A 13,507-nucleotide genomic window follows, 5' to 3' on the forward strand; every position below is an offset into this window, starting at 1 on the left:
TTGCGGTTCCGGGGCGCAGGCGGGTGGGTGACCGCCGGGCGGGCGGGTGACCCTCGGGCGGGCGACCGCCGGGCAGGGGGGCAGCATGGGGTTGACGATGGAGTCCCTGAAGCAGGCTATGAAGTACATGGTGGAGTCGCAGGGCTTCGACCGGGTGCTCCAGAAGGTACGGGCGTGCCGGCGGGAGGGGCACGCGGGAGGGTCTCCCGCCCGGCGCGGCCGTTGACGGTAGCGACAGCTTCTGACTGCAGACACGCCGGTTCGGCCGAGGTGGGGCTGTTTGTTCAAAGGCCGGCTTTTCCCCTCGGGGAATAAAAAGCTGCACCGAGGGAATGTCAGGAAGATGTGCCAGGGGAGGCTTAGGTTGGACATTAGGAAAAGGTTCTTCCCCCAGAGGGTGGTGGAGCACTGGAACAGGCTCCCCAGGGAGGTGTCACGGCCCCAAGCCTGACAGTGTTCAAGAAGAGGCTGGACAACACCCTCAGACACATGGTGTGAACTGTGGGGTTGTCACATGCAGGGACAGGAGTTGGGCTCGATGATCCTTGTAGTTCCCTTCCAACCCAGGACATTCTATGAGGTGTACTTTCCTTACAGGCGGTCTCGCAGCCCGAGGCTCAGCTGAGGCCTGGTGAACCCGTGCTGTCTGGCCAGGGCAGTGCCCACCTCAGGCACTGCTTCGGGTGGGCAACAGCACAGTGAGCGGTGCCCCAGGGCCAGGCTGCCCAAGCTGCAGGAGGCCGAGGCCTGCGGTGGGTGGGTGGGTGGCTTAGCTGAACCCCAACTGCCATGGGGTGCCTGTGGGCACATCAGGAGCCCAGGCATGCAGGCCTTCCCCTGCTGTTGCGTTTTCACAGAATCACAGAATGGTTGGGGTTGGAAGGGACCTCTGGAGATCATCTAGTCCACCCCCACTGCTAAAGCAGGTTCACCCAGAGCAGATCACACAGGAATGTGTCCAGGCAGGTCTTGAATTGTCTCCAGAAAAAGAGACGCCACAGACTCTCTGGGCAGCCTGTTCTAGTGCTCTGGCACCCTCAAGGTAAAGAACTTTCTCTTCATATTCAGATGGAACCTCCATTTTCCCTGGATTCATGATTAACTAACAGGAATGTGGGGCCCTGACGGTAATGCACAGTAGAAAAAACAGTTATTACTCAATAACTCTTTAAATATGCTGCCTTCCAGTACCTCTCAGGAGACAAAGATTGTGCTGAATAGCCTTACCATGACTTATTTAGTAACTAGTATTCTCCTCTTTGTAGTACCTATGACTTAGCTAACTTACAGGATTGTGATATTATGATTAATTACTCTTCTGTGTCAAAAAAAGAAAAAAAATAGCTTGTTATAACATCTGACATTTCACCTGGAAGTGAGGCCAAAACCACAAGCACTTAAGTGCTCTGTGAGCTCCTAACAAGACTTAGTATAAACAAATATATTTGACTGGTACATCTCTAATGTAATACTACCTTACAATCAAAAAAAGTTGAAATGATGTTACTGTGTCTTCTTAAATTTTGTAGTGTGCAGCTGATGTGTTCTCAAGCTGCTGTGTAGGGTGGTCCTATGAAGTAGTTTTAGTGTTCTCATTAAATTTAGCAGTGTTAGAATTCTCCATTTAATTTCTGTTATATTTCTTTTATTTCTAAGAGGACAGGCTGAGAGAGTTGGGGTTGTTCAGCCTAGAGAAGAGAAGACTTCAGAGGGACCTTATTGTGGCCTTTCAGTACTTAAAAAAGGGCCTATAAGAAAGATGGGAACAGACGTTTTAGCAGCGCATGTTGCGATAGGACAAGGGGTAATGATTATAAACTAAAAGAGGGGAGATTCAGGCTAGACAGGAGGAAGAAATTTTTTACAGTGAGGGTGGTGAAACGCTGGCCCAGGTTGCCCAGAGGTGGTAGATGCCCCATCCCTGAAGACATTCCAGGCGATGCTGGACAGAGCTCTGAGCAGCCTGATGTAGTTGAAGATGTCCATGCTCATTGCAGGGGGGTTGGACTAGATGACCTTTGAAGGTCCCTTCCAACCCAAACTGTTGCATGATTCTGTTTATTTGTGTAACTGTGATATGGAATGATGCAGTAAATATATCTAAGAAAGCCAACCACGTCCAGATTTATATGTTTTGCATTGTAAAAGAGCAAGTGTAATATTGGAAGCATGTTTTTATTGACAGGTCCATGATCTGATACATTTAATAGAAAGTAATTATTTGCAAAGCAACTGTCCTTGTCTTGTTTCCCCAAGACATTTTGGTCTTGTATATAAAAAGTATAAAGCCTTAAATTCAAGAAGCTCATTTATTTGTGGAGCCCAATTAGTTATTAGTCACCTCTTCACTGTGATAACTTTACTCTCCTTTTCCTCAAAATCCTATCAAGTGGAGAGCAAATGCGGTATTTCAGCTCATAAAGGTAACTGGCTATAAGTGAGCCTTGGGAGACAGGCTTTCTGCTTTGCTCCAGAATACTTTTAGACTTTTTGTGCAATCTCCTTCTAGAATTATGATACTATGAACATAACAATAAAAGTATAGTTTTGTTTGAATTTAAAGTATATGATGTTTTTCTGGGAGGTACCTGAAGCCTTTCTTACCATAACTAAATATGACTAAAGACTTTTCCTGTTCTAGAGAAGACAGATTTCAGTCTGAAACTTTACAGCTCCTGCATCAGACTAGTTTTTGGTTTAATTCCAATGTAGTATCTACATAGGGCTTAATGACTGTGGTTTTTAAAGCTCTTCCATCAAAGAAGTAGAGCATCGCAGTAGTGGCTGGAAGCCAAAGCAGCATACTGTTCGCCGAGGTAGACGCGTGGGAGGACAGGCAAGAAAAGCTGTGAGCAGCAGCTCTGGCTGTGTAAGTCCTGGAAGCATTCAAATACTGAGCTATTTTCATCAAGGAGAGCAGGCAGCTAGTGCCAGATCAGAGCAATAACAAATGAAACCAGATGCTTTCCTTGCCTGGCTGATGGCTTGGAGCACTCTCTGACGGCAGTGGAAACTATCTGCTCCCACTGTCAAGCGTCAGTAAAATCCTCATTAGAAATTCCATCAGAAATTTAGGCCTCCAGTCAGCATGCCTGTTTAGGACTTGGGATTTTCATTGATCAAGGGGCTGTTTCTTTATTAGGACACTGCCTCTGTGATTTCCCCTCTACTTAATTCCAACTTTTTCCATTCGTAGATCGATTGTGTACTGTGTCATCATTTATCTTAGTATCATTTCTCTGCAAAATCTGGATAAACTTTGGCCTATCAGAAAGGGACATTGGCTGAAACGGAGTTCTTACCCTGCATTATAAATAAGGAATAATGAAACTGGAGACATTTCAATCTTAATTCTTTTTAAGATTAAAAAGATTTAAGTCAGCTCCATTGATACAGTATGGAAACGTTTAAGTTAAAAAAAATAGTAAAAAAATTACAAAATTAGTAGGAATTATAATAAATATTATGCTCACATTTAACTTGTGATCCAAGTACTTTAAAGTCATAGTTGTAGGTGTCAATATATATGCTGAACTTACCTCAGGTTTGCATTTGCTTTCAGATTTTGAGTATCTTTCAGATTTTGAATACAGTGCAACTAACTAAAAAAATCTTGAAATGAAAAATATTTTAAAATAATGAATTGCAATAACTTCATGGTCGCAGAGATCCAGCTTCTTGTGTTGGTTACACGGGAAAGTGTGGTACCATAGATGTACCATAATTTTTCTATTTAACACCTATGGGCTGGAGTAAAAGTGTGTATGCAAGTCATGATGCTGTAATACAGTGTGATACAGCCTTGGATACTTCTACCCAGGAATATGAATTTCAGGTCAGGGAGGCCAATTTGATTAGCATTTCCAAGGCTTATTTCAAAATACTGATTTTTTTACTGAGGTTGCTCTAGTTTAATGATTAATTAATTACTGTCAGTCTCATTTCCATTTTGTGAACTAATAAAGACACTTTCACAACTATGGTACACACAGAGCCGTTTTGTGTTCTATCTAATCTGGCTTTTCAGTCACAGATTAAAGCCAAAGGAAAATTGGAGAAGAATGTTGTCTTCTGAGCAGTTCCTGAGAGCATAGCAAGTATTGAAGTTTTGTTAAGCTGTCAGTTTAAATATTTATCTACACTAGAAGTACAAATTCTTCTAAGGCTCAGATATGGAAATACCTGAAGTGACAGTTGAACTACTACATTTTCCATCTTTTAATTTGTCCCAGGAGTCGAGAATTTTAAAAGATTTACTTTCAGTTTAACTCAGGGTAGTATCAGGTGTTGGTACTGTTGTCAGTAAGTTTTTTATTCCTTTTTTGGTTATACAGGTGAAACTTCTTTCTGCAACTCCTGGAAAAATTGTTTGTGAAATGAAAGTAGAGGAGGAGCATACAAACAGATTTGGCACATTACATGGAGGCTTGACAGCCACACTTGTAGATGTGGTGTCAACAACAGCATTGATATACACAGAAAGAGCAACACCTGGGGTCAGTGTGGACATGAACATCACGTAGGTATCATCCACCATATTTACCAGAACACACTAACGTTTCTTCCCCTAACACAGTATCAACTCCATTGTATGTCGTTTCGACACTGTAGTGCTCACTTAGAAAAGGTGTTTTCTTCGGTTTGAGAAGTCTTGTTTTGATGAGTGGGGGGAATGTATGTAGGGGTATTGCCATTTAGTTGCAAAATTTGAGTTGGACTTTAAGCTTTTATTTGTTACATGCATCTAAGAGTCTGTACACATTCCTACACAAAATGTAAAGGGATGTTGATACATGGTTAATTTTAGTCTTATAAAATTGGCTCAATTTCTGTCTTCTCTTGTGAAGATATGTTAGAGTGCATCCTCAAACACCAAAATCTAAGGTAAGCAGCTTTCTATAAGCCCTGTTTTTAGTATTAGTCCATAAAATATTAAAACAGGAAACAGTTTAGCTCTGTTGTATGCACACATAAAGGGTGAATTACAGATTGAATCAATTTCTCACTGGGGGAAGATTCATTTGCTCTAGGTCATTTCAAGGTAGTTTTATATTGAGAATAGTTCTTCCTCTAATGCAAATTTAAAGCACTGTGTCTTTAAAAAAATGTTCTGAAACCTTTGATCATGTCGGCTTTGCTTCATTACTTTTAATGAAGAGATTATGACTGATTGGAACTAAAGTAATCCTACTTGGAATAACTAGCACAGAGCATTAAAAATCTTGGTAAAGTAGCCCCTTGTCAAAACTGTCTTTAAATTGTAAATTAAAAAAAGCTTTAAAAGTGCGTGGGGAGTGATCTGGGTCTTTGCCAGGTTCGCTCCTTTACCCCCAGCACCCTCTGATTTCTCCACTGGGCAGGTGGGACTGGAGCATCTATTTAAGCTTTATACTACCACTGTGATTACCAGGAAACGAAAACCTGAAAGTCCTCTATGATTATGTATTTTTCCCCTACAGTAGTATAACAAGAGGCCAAAATCTAAATTATTTACACTATCAAGTATGCCTATTCAGATACATAAAGGCTAAAATCTTAAGAAAGTGCTGTCTCTAGAGGTGATCCGAAATGACCGAGTAGCATAACCTTTAGGAAATGTTATCTGAAGCAATATTACTAGCTTTGTTTATCCCAGACTACTGCTTTTAGTGAACAAGTCATATTAGATAGCAAATATTGCTATAATACAACTTTTTCCATTTTGAGAAAGAGCTTTTTAAAAGGCTGTCATGAGGAAACTATTTCAGTAATGGGAAGAACAGAGAGAAACAGAAACTTTTTTTAATCACAAGAGGATCAGCAGTAGCCTCTGAAAATGAACTAAGATTGAAACCCTGCCCCTGTCAACTAATGGGGCTTGCAGTGCATCAGCATTAGGTATGACTGACATACTTTTGACATGGTGTCATGTAAAAAAAGACTGGCTGAGGAAATTTATCTCAATAAGATTTATATCCAGCAATTATACATTCTGCTTTGTAATATTGTTCCCTTGCCTCAGATCATGGTTGGATCCTGTTCCTCCTAATTCTTTCCAGCTGTTTTGTGGGGGAATTTCTTCCTGTTCCCTGGAGAGTGTATTTCAAAAGCACACCCTCTTATTCATGTAAATAAAAAGTTATCTAATTAATGGAAACAGCATTAAACCTGGGAAGTCTGAAGGCCTCCCAGATTTCCATGACTTCTCTGACCAGGGTATGGGAAGCAGTTAATCTGTTTTTAGGTTTCATGCAGAAATGACCTTCAGGGGCCTTTGTAATGGAGACATTTTGTAGCTCAGCCCAGCATACTGGTTTAGAAAGGCTGTAGGGAGCCAGCAGTGGCTGGAATAGGACTTGGAGCTGAATTTTTAACTGAGGTCTTAAATATCCAGTTGGTTTCTGTTCCAAAATGGATTTTTCCTTAGAACCAAGCCAATGGGTTTCTTTCTATCCTCCATTTTCTCAGAGAACTCTTACACTGAATTACCACTGAAGTACTTAGAGGAGCTCAAGGACTTTTAAGAAGTGGGGATTTGCAAGCAGGCCGTTAGAGGGAGATGTGTCTTTATTACTCACTTTTGCTAATTCCCTTCATGATAATCTAAAATACAGAAATATTATTGGATTTGTACTCTGTACAGCCTCTTACCTGTTAATTTTGTTCTTCATTGAAGATATACTTCTGCAGCTAAGATTGGAGAAGAGATACTGATTACAGCTCAGATTTTGAAGCAAGGAAGAAATCTTGCATTTGCCACCGTGGATTTAACAAATAAGGCATCGGGAAAGTTAATTGCACAAGGTAGACATACAAAGTATATAGGAAATTAATATAAGAAAGTAATTTAAAAATAATTATGTTGGGCTTAAGAATCCCATATAGAATTGTTTTCTCATTTATGCAGTAAGACATTATCTGCATGAAGTTGTAATAGTTTATATGAATTAAATTAGTCTCACTTCCATAATAAATTAACAAATATCTTGATTATCACCAGTATTGCTACAAGCCAAAAATTAGTGCCTATTTTGGGATGAACAACACAGTATGATAGCATGGGGATGCATCTACCTATTTTTGGCCAAGCTAGCAGAAAGGAAGAGTCTTTGGACCAGCCATATGGCTTATCAGCATGACAGTTTTTTAAGAGATCTGGGTTTTTTTGCCTGTGGTGTCATTGTGTGACAAAGCAACCCTGTCTTCAAGCCCATCACAGTCACATGCAATCAACACTGTATATGCTTACAAACTAAACTACCCATTCTGTAAGATGATTGTACAGATTTTCTATAACATAGTGTGAAACGGGTTTGAAAGCGTAAAGCAGGCTAATACAAATGTAATTTACTGACGCTGTTACAAGCTCAAAATTATTCAATAAAGCTTTCTGAAAATACCTTTTAAGAGATTATTTAATAGTTTTGTAACCTCTTTGCACCAAGTAAAAGCTTCCCAGTATGGAGTGGTTGAGAGTGAGTGTGGTGGAACCCTTGTATCCAAATTCACCTGAGAGATTAAATCTGCCATTCCAGAATGTGAAAATGCAGTTATATCATCCAGGCTTTTTAACTCTATGTACATGAGTTTCTGGCTATATTTGTTTCAAAAAATCATCAGCTGAGAGTTAGAGATGTATCAAAATAAATCTGGTGAGACTTTCATCAGGCTAAGGCTGTAGATTATTTGACTAGGGTTGAATTTGGTGGACTTAAGCTGCTATTCATCAGCTGAAGACTTGTCTCCTTGTGCACTGTTGTGGGCAGGTTTAACTGCATTCCTCAAACTGATGACAAACGATCCTTGGCAAGGCTATCACACTGTAATAAAAACAGCAATGCTACATATGCAGTGCAAGTTTACATAAACCATAATCTTAGTTTTTCTGCTGTAGTGGAAGATTTGGAAAAGTTAATCTACACTAGCAAAGGGCATGCATAATTTTGTCATGGGAATTAACTCGCTGTATCTAGTGATTTGAATTTTGTAATTAAATGTGCAGTTATGGCACTTTTTTGTGCATATCTAAACCTAAAGAAATAATTTCCAAAGAGTAAAGTGACCTGTTCACGCAAACTGATTTTCAATATGAAGTTGAACAAGTTTCTAATATATCAGCAATCTTTCCAAAATGGATTTCAAACAAGTGATAGAGTTGGTAACTTACCCTTCTAGTGGAAGTTCTCTAAAAACAATACCTACAGTGGGCTTTTGCTGCAAGTTTAGAACAGTCTTTCATGGTATATACAACTAAAGTTTTTTCTCTGAGGTTCTCTTGAAAGTGCACATGGCTTACATGCCTGTGGCTAGTTAAACTTTTAATAGTAGCATGCTCCCTTCAGCAGTACATTCGTAATTATTTTTTCCCAGTACTTGCACTCATGTTCAGAATCATCCCATAATCCCATTTTGTAGAAACACAATGCTTTGCTAAAGCAGTTCTGTGAAGACAGTTATTACAGGAGCAACCTTTTTTGTTTTAAGTCTTTGCTCAGCGGAACTATATGCTTCACTGTGTTGTTTCTGACTTTACAGCTTCCTCTGCCTGGAGATCAATTATGAGTCCTAAGCATCTCCAGCTCCTCTGTAATTACTAGAATAAACAAGCACAGAGGATCCATCATAGCCTGATGTCACACCTAGTTGGTTTAGCAATTGCTGTTCTGGTCATCTTCGTGTTACGTTCTGGCATCTCCAGTCAGCTTTTTTTCTCAAGTTGACCAGTTTTCATTGTGGGGGACTACAGGGGGTCCGTGAATTCCCTGACGGAGGGCATGGGAACAGAAATTAGCCTTGAAGATATGAAGGCCTACCCATGAGAAAGATAGGAGTAAAGGAGTATCCAGAGATGTTAAGGATGTACCTGTGAGAGAGAAGGGAGTAGAAGAGTAACATTCATGATAGCAAAATTAGCCAATGAGATGTTACTGCTGTAACTTGTAACCAATAGTGAAGAGACACATGAATTGGTAAAACTGTATAAAAATGCACTTGTGGCAATAAATGGCATCTACTACTTTCATCCTGGAAGAACTTGGTCTATGTCATTTGTCCATCTCAACCACAACATTACTTCCATAGGTTACCCATGTAGTAGAGTATAAGAGGTGAAGGAAATAGAAGAGAGGATTAAAACTGCTCCCCCAACTAGTATAAACCCACCCCCCTCCCTGGAACACAAGAGTGATTTTGATTATTTGAAATAAAAGGCAGAGGCTGAGAATGAAGGAGGCGCTGGATTCAAGAAGCACCAAAAGATTTAGGATGCTCCCAGCTCTGTGTGCTGGGGCTGCTCTGTCCTAGTGCAACTGTCCCACTGCAACTTAGTATGACATCACTCAATCAAAGCTGGTTGCCTTAGGAACCTACCAGAGTTAAGTGATCTCATTCTATCACTTAGCATTCATCACATCTACATAATTACAATTGAAAAGTGTCCAGGCAAATTAAGAGTGGCAAACCTCAACAGAGAAACTATATCCTTCTGTTACCATTTGAGCCTGGCAAGGACTGCTGCAGGCCAAGAGGGAAACTGGGAAAAAAAAAAACAAACCTTCCTGAGGTAACTGGTGAAGTCCCTTCTATCTTATAACAGACTATTCAACAAGAATATTTTAGTGCTGCCTAATTAATAAGAAAGAGGGAAATCATTAATATGCAAGCCACTTATTCTAGAAGCAGTTCATTAAACTGATTATTTTAAGATGACCTTGTCTGTTATCCCTCTACCACCAGCAGCATGCTGATCTCATAATTTATTTTGCAGCTTAGCTTAGGCTTGGAGATGATCATAGAGGAATTGTGACCATTGGTCTTGCTTAGCTTTGGCAGTAAATTGTCAAACATCAGACTTAATATTTGGAGGTGTTCTTTCCTGATTTCACCCTAACCCACATTTTGAAAAATCTCTGTGTTACCTTGGCTGAGTCTGAAAAGAAGTAACAGAAAACAATCATTGTAATAAAGCCAAATGGCACATGGTTTCATCTGGCATCAGAACAAACATTTCCTGTGGGGCTGACCTGGTTCCATCACTGCAGATTTAGGTATAATTCCCTTACAAGCAAGCAAATAAGGTGGCTTGATGAGATCATCTTGTGATTCTTATTAGTATACCAGATTAAATATCCAATAACTGACAGACCTCTGTAAGCTCCATATCTTACAGCTGCAAGTAAGAATGTCCCTCCCATATTTTGTGGGATTTTGGTTTGTTTTCCACCCTCCCTCCTTTTTTTTTTTTTTTAAACGTATCAAACACCTACACCATAGTCCTTGATGTCTGGAGGTCTCCTTACAGAGGGCCACACTTTTCACATAGCAGTATCTGACATGTTACAGAACAGTTTGCCTCTATCAGTGAGAGTAACTGCAGCTTCCCACTTCACGCAATATATTGGTCAGCCAAATGTTTGGTGCTGGTTTCATGTCACCCTTATTGCACGAATGCATCCAGACTGACAGCCAAGTATCTGCACCATGGTAGAACTGCACTGCAGATCCCTTGAGAAAATGAGGAATTAGAGCCATTCCCACTGGCATTTAAAAGCAAGACTCCAGATACTAATCAGGGCAAATACTGATCACAGGTGAAGGTGCTGTGAGGATGGATTTAGTCATTAAGAATTCCAGCTCTTGGAAAGAAGCAACTTGTGATAAACTGGGGAGAGGAGGGGGTAAAGAAGGACATTACTGCTGAAACAAGTGTTAAATCACCAGGACTCCTTGTTCACCTTTCAGTTTCAGGCATCTGTCACAGGGGTCTCATGGCTATTCTGCCAATTTAATTACAAGCTAGTTGGTTTACAGTTCTCAAACTGGCAAGCATTACCACCTAAAGGGAATGGGGGAGGTGGGGAGAATTAGGCTGTTAAGTAACTGTTCTGAACAGCAATTCTATTCAGCTTCATTGACTGGCTCTGAGCCACTACCAAGGCATATGGAAGAATTTCCAACAGTGTTTTATCACTATTTTAGAATTTTCTGCAGAAATCTGCAGAAACCATGTAACCAGTTGAAAGAAACACCAAAACCTCTCCCTTACCTCTCCATGGGAATAAGGAAAAAAGCACTTTGATTCCTGTTTGGCTACTTAAGAGTTCAGGGACAAAGGCGTTTATTGTGATTCTGTAGTGCATTCACTGAATAACTGCTGTTAGCAGATTCCCCAGGTCCCAGACTGCCATGGTGTGGGACACCACAGCATATACAGTTCTTACCTAAACATAAACATGTTACCTGCAAGCTCTGATTAAACAAGACAACACTGGCTGTCCTCCAGAAAAACAAAACAAAACCACATGCAAACCACACACCCCACCGCTTTTGTTCACCAAAACAGTACCTGGGGCTGTACCACAGTAGTAAGAGTCTGGATCTTTGATTTCTTTTGCTTAAAAGCAGTAGCTGCTCAAACAGATTGCAAGAGTCCAAAAAAACAGCTTGTAGAGTGGGTGCTCTAGCATACAGTAATTGTCCTCAAATCAAGGGACCTTTCCATATGTAAATCCTTCCCAAGCAGAACTAGGTCACATATCTTCAGCCCTAAAAAGCATTTCACTCAGCCATGCAGAAGAGAAATCACACTCACATATCACTTAGCTTGCTTTAGATAACCAGCAGAGCTGGTGCAGCCCTCCACAGCCTCAGTGCGGGATGGTCAGAGCCTTGCAAACGCCCAGCTGCAGCACACAGATCAGCAAGCGGTACTGACTACTGCAGATGGAACTGCAGTTTCCTCCTTAGTGTTCCTGAAGGTAGAATTCATCTGTACTCCAAGAACAGCACAACAAGGATGATTTAAACACCAAATTAATACAAAGCACCAAGCCCCTGTGCACTACAGCAGGGAAAGAGCTGATGGAACTCGAGCTCTAGTGCAGAGGCTCCCTCTGTCTGAAGTATGTATCTCCCAATCACACTGAACCCTTGCAGTGAAGTGGCAGCAAGCTGGCAGGTACAGAAGAGGCCTTGCTTTCACACCACCAGCATAGCATCATGTAGTACAGGCGCAAAAAAAGGCCAAACCTATACACAAAAATATCCTTTTAGTGTGGTAATGATCCTAAGGGACAAGTAGCAAAATTGGCCTTATGGTTTGGGAAACAGTGGTTTGTACATAAAAATTACTAGAATAAAATGTTAGATTGGTTCCACAAAAGGAATTGCAGAATAAACGCTACTCAGGCTACTACCATCCCTCAAATGTGCAAGCTAAACTTTTTTTCCTTTTGTAAAACACTATTAAAGCCCTTTATTATTTCATGCCAGAAAGCTGTTCCAGAATCTGTAGGCTTATACACCTTCTGAATTTGCTGCTACAGTAAACGCAAAAATGGGAGAAGCTTTTCCAGGCTAATGAAAGAAAACAGCAATTAAGTAAACTCATACCACATCTGTCTTCTTAGTGGATATAAGCATAGTCTACTAGTTCTTGACTTCAACAACTACCATGCTAGTGGCAGGAACCTTAGTGCAATCTTACATTAACCCTGTAACAGTCCATTAGAATAATCTCACACTTAAAAGAGCAAAAAACCCTGAAGTGAACATTCTCACTGTTTAACCCCCAGAGATCCAGATTTAACAGGAGGTGGTGTTCATTAACTGCAAGTAATCTAATGACTCAGCATGTGACAAGCAAATGAAAATGCAGTGTCCTCCCAGTAGCAAAACAGAAGCGGGCAGGGAAAGATGCCTGTAGAGGTCACAAGCTGGGAGCGTGTACAAGAGGCAGGAGTTTCAAACCTGATACAGGTGCCATAAAATAATTTTAAAACTAATACATTATGCCTTAATGTGTCAACAAGATGTGGTCATTCACAAGGACTAGAGCACTTACCTGTAGTGAACTGGTCCTCTGCTTGTTTTGTATTTTGGAAGTACAGATCAAGTATGTCTTTCAGAGATGTAATTTTAAAAAAAAATATAGAAAATTGTAATTGGCAAAACCAGCATATTTCTACCAGCTCTGTTTCTAATAATCTTAACACCTCACTATGCAAAAAAAAAAAAAAAAAAAATCAACTTGCAGCAAGAGATCATTAGCTTGATCTAAAAGCTTTAAATGCTGAAAGAGTAGTTCCACAGTTTGAGTAAACTTTTTAAAAGGAAACACTGAATAATCCGATTATGTTTCTAGTACCTGTTTTATCACCTAACACAGCAATTTTAGTGTAACAAAACACCTTTCAAGAAGCAATTTACGCTTCAGACATGTGACAAAAGGGCACCAACTCCAACTAGCTATAGGCATATTACATTTGGGAAACACTTACACAAGCCCTTTTGTCCATCTTACCATATTTTTGGTAAAACCTGTGCAGCTGAAGAAGCTTGAAAAGTGAAGTGAAACTATACAGCCACATACAAGCTATGACATTCAAGAAGTTTCTCATCATCACCTGGGAAGTACGTGACACAAGCTTCCCTTCACCAGACATTTCATTTAGGTGCAGATTTAATAGGCCTCCATCTACTTCATTTTGCTGCCTTCACATTTTTCCCTGCCCCATTCACACTTGCCAAG

The 13,507-nt window shown here is 40.4% G+C and overlaps 1 protein-coding gene across 1 annotated transcript; it reads left to right on the plus strand.

Moving 5' to 3' along the window:
* Nucleotides 1-15: 15 nt before the first annotated feature.
* On the plus strand, nt 16-7,378 carry ACOT13 (acyl-CoA thioesterase 13). Its single transcript, XM_065830687.2, has 3 exons — nt 16-166; nt 4,335-4,519; nt 6,656-7,378. The coding sequence occupies exons 1-3, from the start codon at nt 86-88 to the stop codon at nt 6,810-6,812; spliced, it is 423 nt and encodes a 140-aa protein (XP_065686759.1). The 5' UTR covers nt 16-85; the 3' UTR covers nt 6,813-7,378.
* The last annotated feature ends 6,129 nt before the right edge of the window (nt 7,379-13,507 follow it).

The sequence above is a fragment of the Patagioenas fasciata genome, chromosome 2 (genome assembly GCF_037038585.1).
Source record: "Patagioenas fasciata isolate bPatFas1 chromosome 2, bPatFas1.hap1, whole genome shotgun sequence".
NCBI lineage: Eukaryota > Metazoa > Chordata > Aves > Columbiformes > Columbidae > Patagioenas > Patagioenas fasciata.

What these genes read in the sequence shown, in the direction of transcription:
- ACOT13 (XM_065830687.2), top strand. Translation starts at nt 86, where the DNA reads ATGGGGTTGACGATGGAGTCCCTGAAGCAGGCTATGAAGTACATGGTG. An exon ending in TCGACCGGGTGCTCCAGAAG is followed by an intron (nt 167 to 4,334) that starts GTACGGGCGTGC and finishes TTGGTTATACAG; the next exon opens with GTGAAACTTCTTTCTGCAAC. An exon ending in AGTGTGGACATGAACATCAC is followed by an intron (nt 4,520 to 6,655) that starts GTAGGTATCATC and finishes TCTTCATTGAAG; the next exon opens with ATATACTTCTGCAGCTAAGA.